A 26,010-nucleotide genomic window follows, 5' to 3' on the forward strand; every position below is an offset into this window, starting at 1 on the left:
CTACACCATGAAACATCATCTTATCTATGTATGTTACAATACACTAATAAAATCCACATGTACTATTAACTAAATGAAACACTTTTTTGCCTTGTTTGGTGAAATAAGGAAAAAGTATTTCATTTACTTAATATCATGTATAATAATTCACCAAGAACCCACACCTGAATCAATTAAAAATCCATATGTTTTCAAAGCTGAAAAGTAATTCTCCATACTGTGTGAATTATCTTCCTCACTGAATATGACAGATGGATACTGTGGATTTGCAAGGTGTGGAGGGTGAAACGGATGAGTGATGCACGGGGACAAACTAATAAAAGATGTTTAATACTAAACAATTCATTGGAATGTTAACAGGTAGACTTAATTTCAAAATGGATTTACAAAGGGATGTTGCCACAAAAGTGCTTATGAACAGAAGTTCTCAACTGAGTTGGTCTTGTAATCCCCACCACTCATGAAGACGTTATGGGTACACACAAAGGGTGCCCATCATCTGTGTGTGGGGTTATCAGTTTACTCATTTTTTTTCTTCAGTCAATATAAGAAACGTCACCAATATTCTTGAAGTACATGGTAAATGAGGTTAATCTAACACAATGATCAAGAAATGTGCAAACAAAAATAAATGAACTTGGAGGTACCATAATCTAACACAATGATCAAAGCAAACTATAATTAAAAATAAACAAACTTGAGTTACAGTAGGTGAGCTAATCTAACAGAATAATCAAAGCAAAATATAATACACAATAAACAAATTTGAGGTTCGTTAAATGAAGCTTAACTAGCACAGTGACTAATGCAAATACAAAACACAAATAAACAAACTTGATGTTCTGTAGATGAAAAACTTGATGTTCTGTAGATGAAGCTAATCTCACACGGTTGGAGATTTCATTCTTTAATGGTTGCATGTGTGTTGTCGCCACAGTGGTTTATATATAGTTCACAAAAAGAGGTCAGATTCTGCTGCACTTGCTATAATTCAACAGGCTGCATGAAGAGGATATGCCACACTCGAAACATGAGACCGTGAGGCATGTGCTGAACAATGTTTCCCTGAAGCATGGTATCAATCTCGCCTACTAGTTCTTAATAGGTGTGCAGAAGCCAGGAATGCTGTTTGCTTTATAGATACACAAAACTGATTCACTATTGATGTCTACCTGTGTCTTGCACCTATCTGGTAGCACTACAGTATGTGGTTAAGTTCTGATGATGAAATAACTCAAACATATGCTCAACACCGAAATATCATTAAATCACTGCACTTGTCATGTGAACAGCTCAATATCAGCCTGGAAAGTGCCAGGAGTTAAGGATGCTTCCTGTAGCAAGCTTTAAGGAAAAAACCTCACATGCTGTGACAGAGAGATGTGTGACAGAGAAAACTCTTGTCCTCAGATGCATACAGCTGATGATGCAGCTTCTTGCCAGGTAATGCTTCACTTGTAAGAGCTGATTGGTAGTGGGCATGAATGCATATTAGTGTCACCACACAGTCGCTCCCCCCTCCCCCTACAAGAAGGATTGGCCGGAGGCAAAGTTACAGGATGCAGTGACCGCTAACAGACTAGCAGACTTCTGTGGGCAGTGGCATGGTGTCAGCAGGGCCAGGGCCTTGGCCAGGGTTTCTGCCAATAGTGAAGGCAAGCGGTGTGGCGTGCACAGCCTCTAGGACATCACATTGCAAGCCAAGCTCAGTGTGGAGGTAACACCCTTCTGCACTACCAGCCAGGGTGGTGAGAGGTAGGATGGGGGGGGGGCGGGGGGCGGAAATACACCATGGTCAGGAGGCATGGTCAGGCATGCTGCGGTGTAGGAGCAGGACCTGGTGGAGGGTGCAGTGGCATCCTGGTGTTTGGATAGGTCACACATGGTGGTCAGCCCGCAGTGCACCCTGCACACGTGGCATAATGCACAATTTCATGTACCAGGTCCACAGGTGCCGGCTGCTACCACCTCTTGCTTGTACAGTGGGTCACACATTACGACGGAGGCATGTGCCGACATTGCAGTGGTGGTGATAGATGGCTCAGTGTCAGACCCAAGGGGATGACACCTTGCAACACAGATGGGGGACAGAGGACGGGTCTGGCAGACACGGTGAAGTGGCAGGTGCCATGAGCAGCTTTGCTGGGAGAGGCAATGGTGTGAGCGGCAGAGTGGCCCCCTCTCTTAGGTCCAGTTAATGTCTGCCAAGTCAGTGATTTTGGCCAGGGTATGGTCTTCATTAGTCGGTGCCACCTCCATTTAGACATGGTGGTGTGCAATGGCTAGAGAGTTTGAGTGCATACACCAACTTCAGTCAAATGGCTATTGTGGTGGAGGCACCCCTGAGATGGGGAGATGTACAGAAAATATCTTTTCCCTTTCCTTGAACAAAAGGTGTGGTCCTGAGTACTGCTGGTGGAGTGGTGGCTGGCTGGCATACACCCAGAGCATGACGTGTGCTCTTGCAATTGTCACACTACATTAAGGACTTGCACTCACCATGGTGTCGTGGGGCTGCCAGTCATAGGCATGCCATGCAGCTGCTATAGGAAGGCCGGGGTGCACATGGTGGTCGACAGGAGCTGCAGCTAACCTGGGATGTCAAGCAGCTGCCTACACAAGGCTTTGGCAGTGAACGCACCCAAGTCTGTTTTGTCGGCCACTTGCAAGCATAGGAAAACTAGTTGCAAGATAGCAGACTAAGTTACAGACTGACAGGTAAGGGCAGCTTTTAGGATCCCATGGAACCTCTACATCATGCTGTTAACAGCAGGATAGTAACTAGTCATAAAATGAACAAGCTTACAACAAGTTTCAGTGAGAGTTTTAAGCAGGTAAGATGAAAACTGTCATCCTTGGTCCTTCATTAGGTGGTAGGGACACCCAAAATGTGAGCCCAGGTGTCCATGAAAGCCTTGCTTGCTATATCCACCATGATGTTGGCCAGCAGCATGGCTTGTGGCCATGGAATGAACCAGTCAATGATTGTGATGATGTACCAGTGACCGTTTGAGGAGGGAAGGGGGAGCCTACAATACCAATATGGATACAGAAAAAACAAGGTTCATCAGTGAGAAGGATGTGAGAGGAGTGTGCACATGATGACCTACCTTGGAATGCTTGCATGGGAGACACAAAAGGGTCCAGTTGGTAAAGTCCTGCTGAATATCAGGCCAGATCCAGATGAAATACTCCTGCATGAGGGCCTTGGATGCGTGAATGCTGGAGTGGGACAGGCTGTTGAGGTGTTTGAGTGCTGCCTTGCAAAGTTGGGGAAGGTGGGGGGGGGGGGGGGGGGGGAGGGGATGGAGGCAGACACAGATGCACTCCTCTGAGTCACCTGAGTGGTTAGAACTTGCATGAAAGTTGCACCATACATGTAAGTCCGTATTGGGAACCAGGAACCATGTGTGGTTTGAGCTTGAGGCATGTGTTTGAGTTGTTGCACAGCCTTATCACCACGAGACTGTCCTCCCCTGGTAGCTTAGTGGTCAGCGTGATGGAATGTCATGCCTAATGGCCTGGGTTCGATTCCCGGCTGGATCGGAGATTTTCTCCACTCAGGGACTGGGTGTTGTCTACATCTACATCTACATCCATACTCAGCAAGCCACCTGAAAGTGTGTGGCGGAGTGTACTTTGAGTACCTCTATCGGTTCTCCCTTCTAATCCAGTCTCGTATTGTTTGTGGAAAGAAGGATTGTCGGTATGCCTCTGTATGGGCTCGAATCTCACTGATTTTATCCTCATTGTCTCTTTGCGAGATATACGTAGGTGGGAGCAATATACTGCTTGACTCCTCAGTGAAGGCATGTTCTCGAAACTTAAACAAAAGCCCGTACCGAGCTACTGAGCATCTCTCCTGCAGTCTTCCACTGGAGTTTATATATCATCTCTGTAAAACTTTCGTGATTACTAAATGATCCTGCAGCGAAGTGCGCTGCTCTCCGTTGGATCTTCTCTATCTCTCCTGTCAACCCTACCTGGTAAGGATCCCACACTGCTGAGCAATATTCAAGCAGTGGGCGAACAAGTGTACTGTAACCTACTTCCTTTGTTTTCGGATTGCATTTCCTTAGGATTCTTCCAATGAATCTCAGTCTGGCATCTGTTTTACCGACGATCAACTTTATATGATCATTCCATTTTAAATCACTCCTAATGCCTACTCCCAGATAATTTATGGAATTAACTGCTTCCAGTTGCTGACCTTCTATATTGTAGCTAAATGATAAGGGATCTTTCTTCTAATGTATTTGCAGCACATTACACTTGTCTACATTGAGATTCAATTGCCATTCCCTGCACCATGCATCAATTCATTGCAGATCCTCCTGCATTTCGGTACAATTTTCCATTGTTACAACCTCTCGATATACCACAGCATCATCCGCAAAAAGCCTCAGTGAACTTCCGATGTTATCCACAAGGTCATTTATGCATATTGTGAATAGCAACGGTCCTATGACACTCCCCTGCGGTGCACCTGAAATCACTCTTACTTCAGAAGACTTCTCTCCATTGAGAATGACATGCTGTGTTCTGTTATCTAGGAACTCTTCAATCCAATCACACAATTGGTCTGATAGTCCATATGCTCTTACTTTGTTCATTAAACGACTGTGGGGAACTGTATCAAACGCCCTGCGGAAGTCAAGAAACACAGCATCCACCTGGGAACCCATGTCTATAGCCCTCTGAGTCTCATGAATGAATAGTGCGAGCTGGGTTTCAGATGATCATCTTTTTTGAAACCCATGCTGATTCCTACAGAGTAGATTTCTAGTCTCCAGAAAAGTCATTATACTCTAACATAATAGGTGTTCCAAAATTCTACAACTGATTGATGTTAGAGATATAGGTCTATAGTTCTGCTCATCTGTTCGACATCCCTTCTTGAAAATGGGGATGACTTGTGCCCTTTTCCATTCCCTTGGAATGCTACGCTCTTCTAGAGACCTACGGTACACCGCTGCAAGAAGGGGGGCAAGTTCCTTTGCATACACTGTGTAAAATCGAACTGGTATCCCATCAGGTCCAGTGGCCTTTCCTCTTTTGAGCGATTTTAATCGTTTCTCTATCCCTCTTTTGTCTATTTCGATATCTACCATTCTGTCATCTGTGCGACAATCTAGAGAAGGAACTACAGTGTAGTCTTCCTCTGTGAAACAGCTTTGGAAAAAGACATTTTGTATTTCAGCCTTTAGTCTGTCATCCTCTGTTTCAGTACCATTTTGGTCATAGAGTGTCTGGACATTTTGTTTTGATCCACCTACCGCTTTGTCCTCATCATCATCATTTCATCCCCTTTGACATGCAAGTCTCTGCAGTGGCGTCAACTTGAAAGACTTGCACAGGGCGAATGGTCTACCCGACGGGAGGCCCTAGACACATGGGATTTCCATTTTGCCATGAGACTGGCTGCCTGGGCGGCAGTCAACACAGTGTAGTTGAGGGGGGAATGAGGGAGCAGGAGCAGCTGTGGCAGTCAGCAATGATGTTCCTGATGTCTGCCATGTACCATATGTCAGTTGTGAAATGTGTTAAGTATCACTGTTGACAGATCTGCCTAGGGGAAATCTGTATGCCTCAAATTCAACAAAACCCTGTTGTAAGGGGATGGTCAGTGGAGATTGAGGAGGGATGTCCTTCTGCTGAGAGGGGTGGAAGTACTTCACCACCTCCTACTGGGCAAGGAGCTCATGGTCGTACATGGCCCAACTCCACTGTGGTAATGAAAGCTTCATGGAAAAGAACACCTTCAGCATTGGTGAAGGAAGATGGCTAGTGCAGACTGGTTGGCATAAGTAACAACTGTGAACTTAGTGGTCGAATAGGAGTGGGCCAGGAGAGCAGAATGCAAGGGGTCACTTTTCCTTTATTCAGAACTCTCCGTCACTTGCACTGTCCATGGAATGAGAAGACTACCTTTAGTGCTATTGCCCTGGAGTGTGGACTGAGTGGTGCTTGCACACTTGTAGTGTTCTTCAGATGGCATGGGAAAAAATTGCAATCCCTAGGAACATGCAGTGTTCTTTAAAGTTGTCGAGCTCGGAAATTCGCCAACGGCCCCGACCTTCTGGTTAGTTGGCAGGAACCCACAAATGACTGTGACCAAGGAAATCAATCTTCACAACACTGAGACATACTTCTCCTGGTTGATGAGAACATCAGCAACTTGGAGGCAGGAGAATATGTCCTGGAGGTACCAGCAGTGCTTTGTGAGACTGCGCAGGCAGATGAAACAACCCGAGGTGCCAAGTAGGTCACTGTCAGGTCCAAGCAGTGTTGCGGAGTCCAAAGGACATAAATATGCTCCTCAAAGGACTGAAGGGGGTGATTATTCCCATCTTCTCCATGTCCTCTGGGACAATAAGAATCTGAGTAAATGTTTCTGTGCAGACCATCTTGCTGAAGATGGTTGCATCAGGCACATTATCACTGTGGCTGTGCAAGAGGGGCACTGGCTAGTGGTTGGAGGTCATCTTGGATTTGAAAGCCTGAAAGTCATTGCTTGGGTACCAACTGCCTTCTTTTCTTGGGACATGTTGTAGGGCAGAGGCTCATGGGCTTTTTGAGAGATGGTTCTCACTGGTAGTGATCGCTTCCTTGATTTCAACATGTATGGCTCTTCACTTACCCGGTGGTAGGCAGTGGAGGCATAAAAAAACTGGGGGGCTTGGCATAATTATGATGTAGTGCAACATATCATGGTGTAGCTCCCAGCGGCTCCTGGAAGGGAGAGTGAGGAGAGGAAATTCAATGAGGAGGTCAGCAGAGTTCATGGGATAGGGAGGGCATGGGTGCTAATATGGACTGTACATGTGGGATACTGTGTGTGGGTTGAGGTACTAGAAGACTCTGTCCACCGTAACAGAGGTCACACCAATGTATGTTCGTATAGTTGTACATGGCTAATGCTGGGCAGACTGTGGCAGGCAGATGCATGAACCAGTTCATAAGCAGCAGCATACCAGGAATAACTGTAAACTCAGTAAGTGAGCAGAGGTGCTGGAGGAGTTGCAAGGGCCACATATCACCACATTCCACTGATGAAAATAGTGCACATGTGGGCTGAATTTGCAATGTGACCAGCTGCAGTGTCAGCTGCTCTTTCAGGGTACCAAATCTGCCGGACTGTGGCAGGCTCAAGATGATGTCACATGGTTCTGCAGCAACCAATGATTCAAACTACATAGCTGTTAAGGCGTGTTGTGTAGAGTTGCTCCTAATCAAGAAGCCTGGGAATATTGCCTCCATAGAAGTGAACTGCAGCCGGTAGTCACGGGAGTTGAAAGGGAGCTAGTGGGCGGCGGCGGCACAGGCCAGCTGGGGAATGAAAGAGGGGGTTTGCACCAAGGAGGTGACAGTCCTTGCAAGTGGCGTGTAGTGAGACCATATGCACTTATAGATCACAAGGGCTCATAGACGAGGGTTACTGGCCTGGGTAAAACTCGAACATAGTGGTAAGCTGGGACAAACTCAACTGTGAGATGGCACTTCACTCACTACATTAGCACTGGAATGGTAGAGTAGTGCACTCCACTATGCATGCAGCCTAGTGTGGTGAGCACTACTCCAGTGGTGGGGGGAACGTTACATTGGCAGTCACTCGGTGTGCACACATGCAGCCTGTTATGAGTACCTCCTGGTATCTCCAGGACGTATTCTCCTGCCTCCAAGTGGGTGAGGAATGAGACATCAGCAGCCACTCGGGGTGGCCAGTTGCACTGCGGTGTGGAGCTAGGCCTGGAGGGGAGGGGGGATGTTCGGCTGGCATCACCAATGTGGGAATGGTGTTCCTCACTGAAGAAAACAAGTGGATATTGTGGTGTCACCGCCAGACACCACACTTGCTAGGTGGTAGCTTAAATCGGCCGCGGTCCATTAGTACATGTCGGACCCGCGTGTCGCCATTGTCAGGATCGCAGACCGAGCGCCACCACAAGGCAGGTCTCGAGAGACGTACTAGCACTCGCCCCAGTTGTACGGACGACATTGCTAGTGACTACACGTACGAAGCCTTTCTCTCAATTGCCGAGAGACAGTTAGAATAGCCTTCAGCTAAGTCCATGGCTACGACCTAGCAAGGCGCCATTAACCATATCTGGAGAGAGTCTCACTTGTATTATCAAGAGATATGTACCACAAGGAAATTAAAGTTAAGTAAACCTAAGCTCCGTTCTTTTCTTTATAGCATTCATAAGTATCCTGTTTCAGACCTCACGCAAGACGGCGTGAGTTGACGCGTGCCCTTTCGGCTACTTCAGTGTGGCGTAGCTAGCTTGTTACGCCACAACAGATATCATGGGTTTGCTACATATGGAGGGTAAAATGGAGGTATAATGCAACAAAAGATGTCCAAATACTACACAGTTTATTGGAATGTTAACATGCATAATTAATTTCTGAATGCATTTACAGAGGCAAGTTGCCACAAAAATGCCTATGACCAAAAACTCTCAACCAAGTCGGTCCAGTAATCCCCATCACTTATGAAGGTATTACAAGTATGCACAAGGGATACCCACTTCCATGTTTGGGGAATCAATTTATCCATTTTTTTCTTAGGACAATGTCAGAAAAATTGTTAATGTTCTTGAAGTATGGTGAATGGGACTAATCTAACACTGTGATCACGGAAATATGCAAATAAAAGTAAATGAACTTGGTGGTACTGTAAGTGTATCTAATCTAACATAGTGATTAAAACAAAATACAATTGCAGTACAAATAAACTTTAGGTACAGTGGGTGAGCTAGTCTAAAATAGTGATAAAAGCAAAATACAATATACAATAAATGAACTTGAGGTACCTTAAATGGAGCTAATCTAGCATGGTGGCTAATGCAAATACAAAATGCAAATAAATGACCTTGAGGTTCATGGATGAAGCTAATCTAACACAGTTGGGGATTTCAGTCTTTGTCGGCCACACCTGTGGTGCCACAGTTGTTTGTACATAGTTCACAAGAAGATGTTGGATCTTGTCACACTTGCTTAATTTAACTGGTTGTGTGAAGTGGATACACTACACTCAGGACATGAGACCATGAGGCGGGAGCTGAACAATGTTTTCTTGAAGTATGGTATCAATCTTGCCTACTACTTCTCTGTAGGTGTCATGGAATCCTAAAATGCTATTCACTTTATAGAAACACATAAACAACTCACCACTGATGCCTTCCTGGGTCCTGTGCCTATCTGATAGCACTATGGCAAGCTGTTCAGTTCTGATAATGAAATAACTTGCACATAAATTCAACACAAAAGAAACACTATGTTACTGCGTTTGTCATTTTGACAGCTCAGTGTTGTTGCAGGAAGTGTTGGGAGTTGGGGATGCTTCCTGTAGCACATGTTAGCAAAAACCACACATGCACTGCAGCGAAGAGGCATGTGGCAGGGAAACTCTTGTCCTCAAATGCATACAGTTCATGTTGCATTTGTTGCTGGGCAATGCATTGTCTGCTGCAGCATGAGATTGTCTGCTAGAGCAGATACAGAATGGGAATGAATGCATAGTAGTGCATCACTATAATACTGCTTCAAGTTCTCATATACAGGTACAAACAAACAGCACTCAAACTGAGCTAAATAAAATGCTATATTTCTGAGTTATCAGTAATTAAAAGTTGTACTGCAACAGAATCATTAAAATACTAGCTGTACTGTTGTACATTGATAATTACCAAGCTAAGATAGTAATGTTTTCAGAAGATTTAAAAATAATTAGTATGAAACTACAAAGGTAATTGTTATTACTGGGAGAAACATTATTTTACTTTATTTTATTGTTTTTGCATTTTAGCAGTTAACTGTTTCCTGCTTCATTCATCAATAATGTATTAATTATAGAAGCACACTTGTTGGGTAACTGAGCACAAATAATCATCAAAAAAAGTTTTACTGTGACTTGATACTTACTTCCCAAAAACAGGGTTCAGCTGTTTGGATATGTAGTTTTCCTTATCACTGATTCTCTTATTCCCAAGCTGAAGAACAATGTATGGATCTGCTTTCCCATTTAGGTCCATTGGATGAAGATCTGTAGCTTTCACAATGTAAACACGGACAAGTACATGTATTGGGTCATTTGATGGAAGACCTTGGAAAAATCCATACTGTGGATCAAACCCCATTATTGTATGATCTTCAATGTCTTTTGGCAATGGCCACTTGTAAACTTTGATAGCTCCCTGTAAAATAATAGACTTATTCTTAGTTTCATTCCTCTCAATTAATATCAACTATTTTTCATTAAAGCTTCCAGGCTAAGACATCTTCCAAGATGCAACAACAATAATTGGAGCTACAAGTGTTTCATCTTTGAAGATGTCCTTTGCAAATAGAGATGAAAAGTCAGCAAATAACTTTGTGCACTGGCCATGCTCTTTTGACCAGAATTTTTAACAGAAGTATCAGCTGTGAAAGCCTTCACTGAGTTATATTATCAATAACTTTTAGAAAACCAGTCATGAATCCTGAGACACTGATTAGACACTGGAGAGAGTTAAGAGTTAGAGCTACACAGGATGTCCAGGGAGAAACAGGTCAGACTACAATTATGGTACACATTTTTTCCAATTTTTTAAAGTTAAGATCTTAAATGTACAGTTACATGTTTTTTTTTTTTCAATCACAGTGACTAAAGTCTTATTTTATTATCTATCTGCTGCTAATTTTAACTATTTACAATGTTTTCTTTTTCTGTTATGTAATTCTTAAATTTTAGTATTGATGGTTCTTACTTTGAATGTTCCAACAACACGGCTTTCGTCTTCTGTGTCATCACCAGTTTTTTTTCCTCTGTACAGGTCAAATGTGAGAAGCCATTCTTTAAAACCATTGTACTCTGGCTGCATTTCAAGTTCATTTGGATAGATCTGCCAAGAAAAATCAATAAAAGCTGTTGTTACAACATATGTAACACCATCAGAGGTTTGTGTGCATATATACATTTGTGTGTGTGTGTGTGTCGACTGTTGACAAAGGCCTTAATTGCTGAATGCTTTAATTGTGTGAATATTTTTATTGTGCCTATCGCGACGCAGCATCTCCGCTATATGGTGAGTAGCAACTTTCCTTCTCTGGTATTGTTACATTCCATCCTGGATTTTCGATTGTTTGATAGTAATGTTTTGAATTACACTTGTGTTATTTATCTTACATTGTTACTGTAAATCATAATTATCATTAAAGAATAAATACACTGAAAAGTAAATAACAGAGTGAGACCTTGCAATGGCCTTGCAATATTTATGGTTATCTGTATTGCAAAATATTGTTACAGCTTGAGTTTACAAAATAAATATTTGATATTGTGGGCTATTTTTAATCAGACATGAAAAAACAATTACATGGGCTGGTGATAAAAAAATATATTTCTTGCCTTCATTATTGCAGTTTGAAGCTCACTTCTCCTTCTCATACTTTTAGGGCTGAGACGAGCCACAAATTTTGCAGCTGTTGATGTTCCTTTCAATGTGTGTTTCTTTTTTTCAGTGCTTCTATCACTGCCAGTCCATGAAATATCTCTATTAGATGGCTGAAACCCACTATTTTCCTCAAAGTATATTGGCAAAGATCCATTTTGCTGACTGTGCATCTGTGCAACCTCTTTACGATGTTCTTTACTTTCCTGGACAGATTATTTACAACATCATAATTGTTGATATAAGCAATAACTGATAATCAACATATAAACTACAGATTTAAAGTTAAAAATAATATAAAGTAGCATATGATTAAATGGGTATACACTATCTTAAAAAATACCACAAATACTGATGGTTAAAAAAAATTGATTACCAACCTGAATAGTTTATTGTAACAAATTAATATTTTTAAATACATTGAAAGTAATTAGATCATAAAATTTAAGTCAAAGAAACAGTACATATCTGTCCATTCATTTCAACAGCATGAACAAATGCAAGAACAGTGACGAAAATAAATAGATAAACCCAAACATCGCATTTTAAGGTTTTACACAGAACTACTAGAAGGCACTACTGAGATGTGACTTTACTACTGCTTTCAACTTGGACATTTGTTATTGTTTAAACAATAGCAGCCCAGAAATTGGCCAGGTTATTTGTTTACGGAGAGTGTTTAAAAAAAAGTATACGAAAAAACGGAAATTCCACCAGAAGATTTTTATTGGATAATTTTTCATAATTTTTGTAAAGGTCAAACTCAACAATAATGCCTCCTGCCACTTTGGTAAACTTTTGTTAATCAATCATCTCCAGAATGGACTATTTACAATTGGTTTACAGAATTTAATTGTGGCCATGCTTCCATCAGTAATAAATTTTTGAAGCTTAGCCAAAATTGAATAGTCCATTGGTGTACTGTCAGTACATAATGTCCAGTGAATACAATATTCTGGTGATCAGACATGTCACCATCATCCAGTGTGCTGATGAACTGACCTTCTAGGGATGCACAGCTGACAAATTTCTTTCTTCTGCAGGATGCACCACACGTGGCTTGTGCCATAGTGCAAGTGTCGATAGTCAAAGATGCAATTGTGTTGGTGAATGTATCTGCGTGTCGATGGTCAAAGATGCAATTGTGTTGGTGAATGTATCTGCTCGATGTGTCAGCATGGATGTAGGCACTCTGTCTGCCCTGCCCACCAGATTGTTGTGTTTACTGATGTCTTTTTGATCAGACACAGTGTTGGTTCCCAAGCCTTTCTGAGACAGCAGCAGTCATAGTTGATAAGAGAATCACTGGTGTGTATTTTGATGACTTTTCAAACAATGCTGTTCTAGCATTTTAACATTTGTGCTAAAATCCCAGTGCATTAATATTCCATTGCAAGAGTCTTGGATAAACAGTGCTCTGTGACTGCTGACTTGTTAGAATATATTAGTAAACTGTGCCATTGGTGTTCTCAGCAGAAATGTTTGTCCAATATAGATCTTCCACTAACTGCATGAATCTGGTATATTCAGGCCTTCAATAATCCTAGGTCAGCTTCGATATTCTCCAATAATGCCCATGTTTTACTGGGAAAACAGAAAAAAGTTTTTACCCAGTGCTTTTTCAGGATGTGCCAATTTTTTCTCCAAAGCACATCACTGTATTGTAAAAAGGCTGTGGCTTCCTCTTTCTCCATAACTTCTTCTATCTCCTCAGGTTGCATTGCAGTGACAGGGCACAGACAGTACCTGATCTGCCATTCTGAGTAATCGTTTTTTCAGAATACAGTTCTGAGATGTTCCAGTTACTGGGTGAGAATCTCTGAATCTGCAAAGATGTGTGCCTTGTCTATTAGCATTTTGAGCACCCCACTCCGCTGTGCAGGATGGAGGTGGATACTGGTCAGTGTGCGTTGCTTCCTGGTATACGCAGTGGCTCAGGGTGCCATCTTTTCTTTTCTTGAACATGACATTCAGAAATGGTCTTCCCTCTGTCTCAGTCTCATAGGGTGCCATCATTTCTTTTCTTGAACATGACATTCAGAAATGGTCTTCCCTCTGTCTCAGTCTCCATAGAGACTGCTATGGAGCCAGATGATGAATGTGTCATCCACATAATAGAAAGAAAACAGGTTTCCATTTGTATGACTTTAGGGTTCCTTCCTCAATGTGCTCCATATAGAGACAAGCAACCACAGGTTAGAGTGGGCTACCCGTTGGAACACTCTCCTTCTGTTCACAGTATTCTCTGTTAAAAAGAAAATATGTGGAAGTCAAACCATGTGCCCCCAGGAGGTCAACTTGTCAGCGCACCTGATAATGGTGACATATCTGACTGCTGAAATACTGTGTTCACTGTATACCAGTACACCTACGGACTGTTCATTTAATTAATATGCCATGAGAAACTGAAAAATCATGTTAATCAAAATTGGTTGGCATTCCAATAAACACTGATGTTGTGAGCTATGTAATGAACACATTAGCATGTAACTTACCATGAAATAAAGGCATTCTTAAGCATATCACAGAATGTAGACATTTGACTTCAAATGAATACTCATGATGTCAAAATTTGATTGTTTTGCAGAATATTTGCTACAATACAGCAACTACTTTGTTATGCTATAATTGCATCATTGTCTAATAGTATCAAATGTGATCTTTTAGGATTCATCATTTCCTTCAGTTGCTTGTTCATGCTTCAATAATGGTGCTTTGTCTTTCTCTTTACTATTTTACTTTTGAGTATCCTTCTTTCTTTGATACCAAAGTTTTACCAGCTTGTGTTTCACCACTAACATTATATTTTCATTATTTTATTGATCTTCTTTCTTACTTTTCCCCAAGTAAAAATTATGTTCTTGAGATACCACAGTTAAGACAAAGCAGAAATGAACATGCCAGACAATGTCCTGTATTTTGATATGGGCTGAGGCGGAATTTATACTGTACATTAACACCCACACTCTGCAAAACACTGTGGAGTGCATGCACAGTGCACACCCCTTGTACCAGTTATTATGGTTTTCTCCCATTATATTTATGTATGAATCACAGCAAGAATAACTGTTTAAATGCATCTGTGCATGCTGTAATTAGTCTGATCTCGTCCTCATGATCCCTATGGGAGTGATATGTAGGGGTTTATAGTACATTCCTAGAGTCATCATACAAACGTGGTTCCTGAAACTTTGGAAGTAGGCTTTCTCATGACAGTTTATGTCTATCTTCAAGATGATACTAGTTCAGTTCTTTTGAAGTCTCTATGACACTTTGCAACAGGCCAAACAAACTTATGACTATCCATGCTACCCTTCTCTATATATTTTTCCATATCCCCCATCAGACCTGTCTGTAACAGGTCTCACACCCTTGAGTAATATTCTAGGATGGACCACACAACTGATTTGTAAGCAATCTCCTGACTGCATTTCCTTAGTAATCTACTAGTAAACTGAAGACTGCTACCTTCCTTACCCATGACTAAGCCTCTGTCACACTGCCATTTCAAATAATTACAAAGTGCTACACCCAGGTATTTGTACAAGTTTACCAATTCCAGTTGTGACTCACTGATATTATAGCCATAGGATAGTATGTTTTATTGTTCTGTGAAGGGCACAATTCTAAATTTCTCAAGATTTGAAACCAGTTTTCAATCTTTGCACCACTTTGATATCTCATAAAGATCTGACTGAATATTTGTGCAGTTCCTTTCACACTGAACATCATTACAGATAACTGCATAATCTACAAAAAGTTTGAGGTTACTATTATACTGTCTGCAAAATCATTAGTATACAACATCAACAGGAAGGGACCCAAAACACTTCCCTGGGGTACACCCATGCTCTACATTTGACAATGATTCTCCATCCAAGATAAAACTGCTGCATTCTCTCTACTACGAAACCCTGCTATGGTAATCATTGGAGGCTTCATGCATCACTCTCTTGACAGCCAAGCATGTTTCATTTAGCCTTATGCTTTGTTTTACAGTCATTTTTCAGTAGTCTCAGTTTCTCTGGAAATTACTTTACAATTGTATGACTGATGCTTGTTTGATGTGTGTGTGTGTATGTGTGTGTGTGTGTGTGTGTGTGTGTTTCCCCTAGCATGGGTAGCTGGCATTGTCTCACCTTCCATTGCTGGTGGTGGACTGGATCAGAGCTCTCAGCTACAGACTATATGTGCCTGGTGTGCCAATGTCCAAGGGCCTTTCTGTGACCATTACTGCTGCGGTTCTTCCCTTTATACCTGCAACGGTTGTTTGCTCCAGCATGGGAAACAAGGTTTCATTAACCTTGAGGCTTTCTGCTTTCTTGTTGAAGGTATTGTCATATTTTTGTATTTCTACTGCTTCCCTGAAGAAATGGGTGTGATAGCACTTTTCTACAGTGAGAACTTCTGTGTTGGTGAATTTTACTAGGTGGATGGTCTCACAAAGCATATTCTTTGCCACAGCCAATTTCTCCACCTGTCCCATCCTACAACACCACTAACACTGGGTGATCCCAGTGTTGGTTGATTGTGCAGTCATTCCAACATACTCTTTTCCACATGTACATGGTATACTGTATATTCCCAATACTGCAAGTAGGTCCATTTTCTCCTTTCCTGATTTGAGACAGTCTTTGACCTCCTTTGACAGTCGATAAATAGTCTTTGTGCTGTAACTGCACAATATTTGGCCGATTCTGTCAGTCACACTGGGGGTGTGTGGCAAAAAGGCTGTAACCAACATTTCTTGTTCTAGTGTGTCGCTCCTCTGGATTCTGTGAACCAAAAACTAAGCATAGATCCAGTGAAGCAGATCTCTTAGCATAGATACAGAGGACACTGAGCAACATTGAAGGCTGAACACCTTGTTTATAGGGATTACCAAAAATCCGTAAAAATAATGTTACATTAAGACTGACTGTTAGTTCTCCAGGCTGATCGATGTATGAAATGGCAAAACAATTGGCCTCTCTGCTCCAGCCACACATGGGAAAGACTGACACACGCATAAAGGACTCAGGATATTTCATTGAGAAGTTGACAAAAGTAAAACTTGGACCAAATGACATTCTGGTCAGTTTCGATGTTGTTTCTTTGTTTAGCAAAGTACCACTCAGTGATTCTCTAGAGTATATCAGTTCCATTTTCCTGCAATACATCATCAGGCTTTTACATATATCTCACCATGAGCTATTTCATGTGCAATGCCAACTTCTGTGAACAGCAGGAAGGCATTGTTATGGGTAGTCCATTCAGTCCAGTAGTGACAAACTTCTTCACGGAACATTTCAAAGCACAGGTGCTGGACTTGGTATCTTTTAAACCTAAGGTGTGGTGCAGATGTGTCAATGGTACTTTCATTGTATGCAACCATAGTGAGGAACAGCTTGATGACTTCTTCAGAAATCTGAATAGTTTCCATGCCAACATAAAATTTACCCTGGAGGTATAAAAGGATCAACAGTTACCTATTCTAGATGTGCTGGTCATGAGGAGTGGTGAGAACCTGGAACATACTGTGGGTTTAAAACTGACAGACATGGACCATTGCCTGTACAAAGTGTGAAGTCACCACCCGAGCCAGAGAAGAGACAAGATTAATAATCTTATAATGTGAACAAAATGAATATGTGAGCCACAGCACCTCAGGCATGAGATACAACACATAGAAACAGTTCTGAGGAGCAATGGGTACTTCTCCAGTTACATAACAAGTGTCACAGAATCTAATACTCAGTAGAATGACACATCAGAAAAAGAAATTTGGGTGCAGCCTTTCTACCACACATTTCCAGACTGATGTACATAGTTGGCTGTATATAGTGCATACTCAGTGTAAAGACCATTTATGAACTGACAGAGATGCTCAAAGAGTGTCTGAGATTGGCAAAGGAGGAATGGGACCTGGCTGCAAAGTCAGGAATATACTGTATATCATGTACATGTGGAAAAAAATTTGTTGAAATGACTGAACAATCAATCAACACCAGGATCACTGAACATAAGTGGCATTGCATATTGGGACAGGTGGAGCAATCAGCTGTTGTGGAGCGCTTTCTATGCAAGAGTAAACACTTAGTAAAATATGATGACACAGAAGTTCTTACTGTAGAGAGGAGTTATCACATCCACTTGTTCATAGAAGCTATAGAAATGCACAAACGTGACAACAGCTTCAAAAAGAAAGAAGGAAGCCTCAAGCAGAATGGATCCCTGGTTGCTGTGCTGCAGTGAACAACTGTTGCAGGTAGCAAGGAGAGAAATGCAGTGGTAATGGCCATATGCTTGGCCTGGAGTGCCAGGTACATCTGCAGCTGTGAGCTTAGCTCCAGTTAACCATGAGCAATGGAGGGTGAAGCTTTTATAATGCCAACCACTCTCTCATGCAGATGAAACATTAGAAAAATCATTAAACAAATGCTGATTGAAGAACCTAAGACAGAAGCCAACAGACAATTTGTTAGTCTTTGGAATTTGAGCCATAGTTCCTCTACATGCTTCTGTGTTGAGCTAAAAGTTTCAAGTTCCTCATTCAGTTTGACACTACTGCTTTTCTGTCTAATTTACTGAACTAGTCTTTCCTTCTCAGGCTGTGTACTGAGTCTTCCCTCAACTGCTTTCTGTGCAACTTTTTTGAACTCTCTTCTTTTCCTATACCTCACCAGTCCTATCCATTTTCATTTAACCTTCTGCTAGGAGATGAAGCTACCAGCTCCAAAAGCTTGCCATTTACTTAAGCTTTATATACATTTTCTTCTGCCACCACTTGGTGAGCAGATTTGTTATTTATCCATTACATTACTGAACATACAGATCTTTCTTCTTGTTTTAGTTAACCTTTGTATTTTGGTATTCTTTGTTGCTACTGCTGCCTCATGGTCAAGTATTGTGTCTTGTCATGTCCACCACCAACAAAACATACCCCTAATGGTTGTTGATGGGTAAAGTCTCCTCTGATGATTACAGTATGATATTATGCTTAAGAGACTTTCGAATGAGCCAACTGATATTTTTCTAAAGCTCACAAGGGTAAGTTAGGGCAAGTTAATATATCAGCTCAGTTTCACAGATAACATTAACCGGCTTTGCAAAGCAGAGGTGACAGTGGTGGTCGATAGAAGATCCAGTTATAATTTTATGCGGACCCTCAATACTGAGTCTTGCTCAAACAGCCTCATATGCAGCTTCAATTTCTATTTTGATGGATTTGATTTAGTTGCCTACTGCAACAAATACACCACCTCCATTTCCCATTGTGTATCCTTTTGGTGTATGCTTAAATTTTTCCCAGATATCTCAGTATCATCAACTTTCAGTTTTAACCAGCTTTGTGTACATATATTATTTGAACTTCACTGCCTTTTAGGGGAACTTAAAACTCTGGTGCTTTGTTGTGAATGCTTTGGCAGTTAACCATTAGGATTTCAAAACTGTTAGCTGTGGAGTGTGTTTCTTTGGATCTTACACCAATACCTCTGTGTTTCCTACACCTATTGTTATCTAGATGGTATGAAGAATTGCCAAATCTAAAAAAAATCTGTGTGTGCACCTCATGCACAATCAGCTATCATGGTACAAGCCTCTGATGTGTAGTGCACACCTGACCCATATATGAGTAAAATCTAATTTATGTAACATATAATTCATGTAACATCTAAACATCAAATTCAGTTGTGGAGTACAGAACAACTCTTTGTCTGTTAATTAGATGTAATAATGGACATGCTGTCATTGTTTTTTGAGGCCACACATCCAACTATGATTATAAATTGTTTGTAAATTTATTCTTAATACAATTTTACTTTATTCTGTTGCACAGTTTGCCTCTTTAGTTCAGTAAGTTTATCTGCGGTGATTGGTAGGTAAATCCTGCCTACTAACTGCAGAACTAGGAAGGCCTGATTTGTGGACACTAGGTGTGCTTGACTAAAGTTAAACACAGAGTTTTGTCTTTTGCAGGCAAAATAGCTGTAAGTGATTGTGCAGCATCGTCTTTTTAATGCTTGCAGTAGTAATATAGCATAGTCAAGAAACATGGTCAAAATTGGAATTTTGCAGAAGTTAGGGCAAGTTCATATATCACCTCAGTTTCAGAGATAACATTAACTGGCTTTGCAAAGCAGAAATACATGCTGGGAAACAACAATAAGTTAGAAGTTTCAATGACTCCCGAATACAATATGAAATTAATTTCACACACACACACACACACACACACACACACACACACAAACAAACAAACACACACCACCACTGTCTTTCATTGATTTATTTATCTCTTAAAATAAGATTAGTGAAGAGTTTATACCTCTATCATGGCTTCCACAGAGGCAAAATACTTGGTCCACCAGTCACGATTGCTTTCATCATTATCTGCTTCATCAATACTTTGTTTTCTTTTTCTGTTTGCCTCTGTTTTCAGGTCCTTTTTTGATGGTATATGGCCTGTACCCTGTAAATAAAATGTTTATTTGGATTTTGTAATACAATAACAATTAATCAAGTAACCTTGGAGATACAACATAATTTAATTGTCACGATGAACAACTTTCAATTCGTAAACATATCTTAGTCATCACATCTAGTGTTACACTATAATGAATGTATGAAAGAAGAGGAGTCAAAATGTTAATAGAGCATAAGGTGCTGGATGTAGAGTGGGCCACTATTTTGTCAGAATATTGATGACAACAGTCTCGAACCCAGCAGTAAAAGCAAAGGAATGCAAAACTTCACTCGATATGATCAGGAAAGCCTGAACAAAGATAATATAAGAGGTACTTTCAAGATCAAACTGACCAACCATTTTGAAGTATTGGAGATTGACGAGCATGGAAACACAGAGATAGGTCAGAACTGGAAGGTGGTCGCAGATGCAATTACAAAAAACATCCCAAGAAGTAATTCCAAATTAAATTAAGGGAAAACAAGGGTGATTTGATGAGGGATGTGAAGAAGCTATGTGAGAGAGACAGCAGACCAATTGACTATAAGTAACAAGTAGTATGCAGGAAGAAGGAAAATCAAAGTCCAAAGAAATACAACAGCAGTAATAGGCCACACTGAGGAAAGCAAAGAGAAGATTTGTAAGAAACATAATGGAGGAAACCCAGCAAGACTTGATGGAAATAGATGTAAAGAACTATGTAGGAAAGCAAAGAGGTTTAAGAGAGGATCAAAGCACCAACATCAATTCAGGAAAGATGCCAATGGAAGGATGCTAACAGAGGATCAAAGTACTGGAAGAAGATAGCAGGGATCTATTACATTGCAAAGGACCAACTGAATTATTCAGGTTTACTGACCCAATAACAGTGCATCCAGAAAATACTTCACTGATCATTGTGGACATAAGGGAACAGGTTAAAAACCTTAAGAATGGCAAGAGTCCAGAAGAGGCTGGATTTGCTGCTGAACTTCTCAAGGCTGCAGACAGAGCCCTCTTCTCCAAAATCCACAAGCTAATTGTGTCAGTCTGGACAGATCAGTCAATACCAGAGAAAAGGAAGTTAGCTGTGATATATCCCACACATAAAATGGAAGATAAATTGGTATGTGACAACATAAGGACACTACACTATTCAGCATCTGCTACAAGATGATCTCCAACTGTCTACTAGAACGAATCAAACCATTGACAAAGAAATAACCGGAACTATGGACCAATTCTTTGTCTTGAAACAGGTTTGTGAGAAAACGTATGAATATGGAAGAGAATTATATCTTCCCTTCACAGATTTCAAGAAAGCTTACAATAGTGTCCATAGACTGTGTCTGTTTACAGTTATGACATAATATGGCAAACCAAAGAAATTGGTGAGAACAGTAGAGATACATTTCAATGATGCAAAAGCTAAGGTCAAGATAGGCAATAAAATGACAGAAAGTTTCCCAGTGTGTACCGGATTAAGGGAAGAAGATGAATCCTGGCTGGAGCAGCAGAGAAAGCAGTTGCGTGCATCAAGTGTGCTTGCTTTTGTGAATGTATGTGTGTTTCTTTTCTAAATAAAGATTCAGCTGAAATCTCAAAGAGTAACCCTTTTTTTGTTGCGGCTGTCTGCAACTTAATGTGTCATCTTTATGGTGAGTAGCAATCTATTCTTTTCATAATATTGTTGATATTCCAACTCGGACTTTTCATTGTTTCAACTGGATGATCAAATGTTTATATTGAATGATACTACTCAGACATAAAGTTTACATAAGATTTCCTGTATTACATGCAAAACAAAGATACTCATCTAGTTGGTAGCGTGGGTTGGCAATCAATATTCTTTGTAGTCTGGTTTTAAATTTTGCTCTGGGGAGTGATGTGACTGATCTCGGTAATGCAATGGCTAGCCTCATTCCTGCATACAGTGGGCTTCTTTGACAAAGTACACTTCTAGTGGGATGAAACCGATCTTTGTTTCTGGTGTTGCATTTGTGCAGCTCATAGTTTACATTTTATATTAAGTGTTCAGGCCAACAAGATTTATTTAAAAATATAACAGTCAATACCCCAGCTCTAGCAATCTAGGGCAAGGAGGTAGGTTGTAGTACATGGGTATCATTGCAGTATTTTATAAACATATTTATTGCAAATGTATCAATTTTAGCCAGTTCGCTTGCCAGAGAGTGAACATGCATATCCCATCGAAGTGTACCTTGTATTGTTAACCCCAGGAATCTTACATAGTTTTCTTTGATGGCAGTGTCAGTTTCAGTACACAACTGAATTTCAAAATCGATCTCTCTTGTGGGATTATTGCTGTTTTCTTGGTGTTGACACTAAGATGACTTTCACTGAAGTACTGAATTATTTCATTTTTGATACAGCTGCACAATATTTCTAATTTGTCATAATATTTATGCTTGCTTACAACAGTTGTATCTCAAGCATATAGAATTATGTACCCCGTAATTTATATCAGATCTGTTTGTACCATTCGCCATTTTTAATAGCACAAACTGCTTTCTCTTAGTTAGACAAGTTTTTATTAGATAATGATTAATGCCTCTGATGCCTATGTTCCCTAACTGTTCTAGGATTACTGTTACACTGACACAGTTGTATGGTTTTTCAAGATCAAGGATTATTTCTATAACATATTCCTTCTTTTCCATAGCAGATGTTACCTCATCAATAAACTGTGCACCATCTACCACAGTTGATTTGTTTCCGATGAAAACATTCTGAGTCTCAAAGATTAGTATATGCTTTTTTTTTAATGTGACAATTTTACTGTATATGACCTTTTCTACGATCTTTGAGAAGACGGGAAAGACAGAAACTGGTTTGTAGTTTTCTATTTTCACTCTGACTCATTTCTTGCGAACTTGTGTCAGCAGTGCTATTTTCAACAGGTTAGGAAAATTTCCTGATGTTAAGATACTATTAATTGGAATGGAGAGAGGTCCAGACATGATGCCAATGCAGAATTTTAGGCTGTTCATATTTAGCCCAGCATACCACACAGCCTTAGAATTTCATGATGCCTTTGCTATGCTTTTTATTTCAATGGTGTTGTTGCAGTGAGGTACACACTGTATGTAGAAGCACTACCCTTAAAGTTATATTTAAGGTTATTAAACACATCACTGATAGATTTACCAGCAGAAGAGAAAAATTCATTACAGTTATTTTGGTATTCTGTTGGCATTCTATTGTAGTACCAATGTGGTTTACTTCGAGGTCATTAATGAAATTACCCTTGCTAACCCTTTGGTTTGCAGTATCCTGCTAATGAAACAAAGCCTGCTACCTGTTTTACGTACATGTGATCATTCCATTTAATATCCATGAAAATTATTACTCTGGCCAATTCCAGTTGTGACTCAATGATATTTTGGTCATAGGACACTTTTTTTATCTGGCGGAGTGCACAGTTTTGCAGGCAAGTTTAATAAATGTTGGTGTGGTACCAAGTCAAATGCTTTTATAAGTCAAGAGGTACCGCATCCACCAGATTTTATTGGTCGACAGTTTCCACGATATCACGTGAGGAAAGAGTGGGTTGGGCTTAGCATGACAGTATTTTTAAATCCATGCTGGTTGGTATGGAGGAAGTTATACTTCATTTGACCTTAGGTATCCTATGAGAGATACATGTTGAACTATCCATGACAATTTGGGTCCGGAATATGACATTTTTCAGGTATACTACTACAATTATCCCAAAACAGCATTTCTCTATTGTAATAGCTTCAAAGAAACATGCCTTTCGCTTGCTGCAAGTTAAGTTATTTATTTAACTTTTATAAGATAAATAAAAAACAAAAGGCATTTTTCTTTTATACTGCAATTTGTATACAGCTGCTACAAAAACTTGTTTCTATACTGCGTTTTGTGACATCCAGCAGATATAAATTTTACAGTAGTAGAGGGACTATTATCATTCTGCAGTATTGTTACTTGATATGTGTAGGAATTCTGCATAAATTGAATGCATCATTTTCTAACAATCTGTTTTATGGATGTCATTGATATCATACATTAGCAAAGGTTAATGGTAACTCATGACTCATCTTTAGGGATGTTCCTAGAATCTTTGAGAATCTGTGACCCTAAAAATGGACTCTTAACACTTCCATCGCTTGTCCACATACATGCACAGGTATTTGGTGAATGTCACAGCTTTACATATTTCTGATTTATAACCTAATTTTCAATGTAGGCTCTACTATTACAAAACTACAGTCAAGATTTCACCACACCACACCACATAACAGTGACCAGTGTATACCCACCATTAACCTTATAGCTATTCAGGAAATCTATAGTGATTTGCATATTAGATGGGCAGAGAGATACTACTGATAATAAATCTCATTTTTAATTATTTCATAATGTTTTAGTCATACTGCGTTGACCACATCTTTGTGTGGCCGTTCCACTTGCACCAGTTATGTATTAAGCCCTGGAATTAGTCATTCAACATAATGCTTTTTTCTTGGCTGACCACAATATTGAGAGACATGACACCTAAACAGGTACCTGACTTTTAGCAATGTCTGCAACATCATTCTCAATTTGTAAATGGCATTGTAGCATAATGAGTTAATGATAACAGCTATGCAAACTAACCTGTTAAAACAACAGACCAAATGTGGATAACAAATGTCATCCAATGTAAATTACTTGTTTCTTACTATGCCACTTCACTTGTGTCAGACACAGATTTTTTGTTTGCTGTCACAACTCAATCAGTAAAGCTACACACAAATAAACTTCATTGCAACTTATTGGAAATTACAAGCTTGCAACATACTTACATAATCTAAAATGATAGGCATATCTTTTGGCAGAAGTGGACTGTTTTCCTTATTGTCATTGTCAATAATGACAAGGTTGTTTCCTCCTTGTTGACCTGAGCTGTTTGGATCCATGTCTGAAATGAAAATATTATACTTAAATTACAATGTTAGGGGTGAAAACATTTGTAAAAACTAGTAGTCCCCAGGATATTGGACAAAAAAAAAAAAAAAAAAAAAAAAAAAAAAAAAAAAAAAAAAAAAAAAAAAAAAAAGATGTTGCTTCATATTAGAATGTAAGTGATTCAATAAGAGAATTATTTTATACGTATAAACAGGGGTCCTATTTTCTCTCTTTCTGGGATTTTAAGGACGTTTCATGAACAAGGACAGAGACAGATAATGTCCAGCTGGCTTAATCCATGTGATCAAAATTCTATTTCTTGGCCTAAGATATAAAACCAACTGTTTATCTAAACTTCTTTCAGACAGGTATGCAACATAAAATGATCAACACATTTTTAAGCTGTCCTTTCTTTTACCAGCCTACCTTGCCATAATTTCATTGTTCCCGTGCCACAAGTGCCAACAGTAAGCTTGAGAAGACATCTTTTAATTCTAATGTATTCAGTACTGAACACTGTGTTTTGTGCTCTATATACATGCAGAGGAGCTCTTTATCCATAAATATTACAAATTTAAGAAATGTAACAATATTAGGAGAATGAAATTTGCTACTCACCATATAGCAGAGATTGTGAGTCACAGAGAGACACAACAAAAAGACTCTCACAATTAAAACTTTTGGCCACTAAGGCCTTATTCAACACTAGATACACACACACACACACACACACACACACACACACACACACACACTCACTCACGCAAATGCAACTCACTTATGACTGCAGTCTCAAGCAACTGAAACCACACTATAAGCAGCAGCACCAATGCATGATGGGAATGGCAACTGCGTGGGGCTAAGGAGTAGGCTGGGGTGGAGAGGGAGAGGGAGAGGGATAGTATGGTAAAAGTGGTGGACAGTGAAGTGCTGCAGGTCAGACAGAGGTGGGGAGGGGGGGGCAGGAAATAGCAGAAAAGAAGAGAAATAAAAAGACTGGGTGTGGTGGTGGAATGCTGGCTGTGTAGTGCTGGAATGGGAACAGGGAAGGGGCTGGATGTGACAGGACAGTGACTAACGAAGATTGAGGCCAAGAGGATTACAGGAATGAAGGATGTATTGCAGGTAAGGTTCCCACCTGTGCAATTCAGAAAAGCTGTTGTTGGTGGGAAGGATCCATATGGCACAGGCTGTGAAGCAGTCATTGAAATGAAGGAT

The 26,010-nt window shown here is 40.2% G+C and overlaps 1 protein-coding gene across 1 annotated transcript in view; it reads right to left on the reverse strand.

The window, feature by feature from the left end:
• Window positions 1-26,010, reverse strand: part of LOC126195117 (otoferlin-like) — a 376,779-nt gene that overhangs the window by 110,746 nt on the left and 240,023 nt on the right. The window contains exons 23-27 of the mRNA XM_049933641.1: window positions 24,690-24,805; window positions 19,744-19,887; window positions 11,393-11,641; window positions 10,752-10,886; window positions 9,928-10,199 (exon numbers count right to left, since the gene is read on the reverse strand). Of these exons, the coding sequence (XP_049789598.1) occupies window positions 9,928-10,199; window positions 10,752-10,886; window positions 11,393-11,641; window positions 19,744-19,887; window positions 24,690-24,805 (916 nt within the window). The remainder of the gene's footprint in view (window positions 1-9,927; window positions 10,200-10,751; window positions 10,887-11,392; window positions 11,642-19,743; window positions 19,888-24,689; window positions 24,806-26,010) is intronic.

Source organism: Schistocerca nitens, chromosome 1, assembly GCF_023898315.1.
Source record: "Schistocerca nitens isolate TAMUIC-IGC-003100 chromosome 1, iqSchNite1.1, whole genome shotgun sequence".
In the NCBI taxonomy this organism is placed as follows: Eukaryota; Metazoa; Arthropoda; class Insecta; order Orthoptera; family Acrididae; genus Schistocerca; species Schistocerca nitens.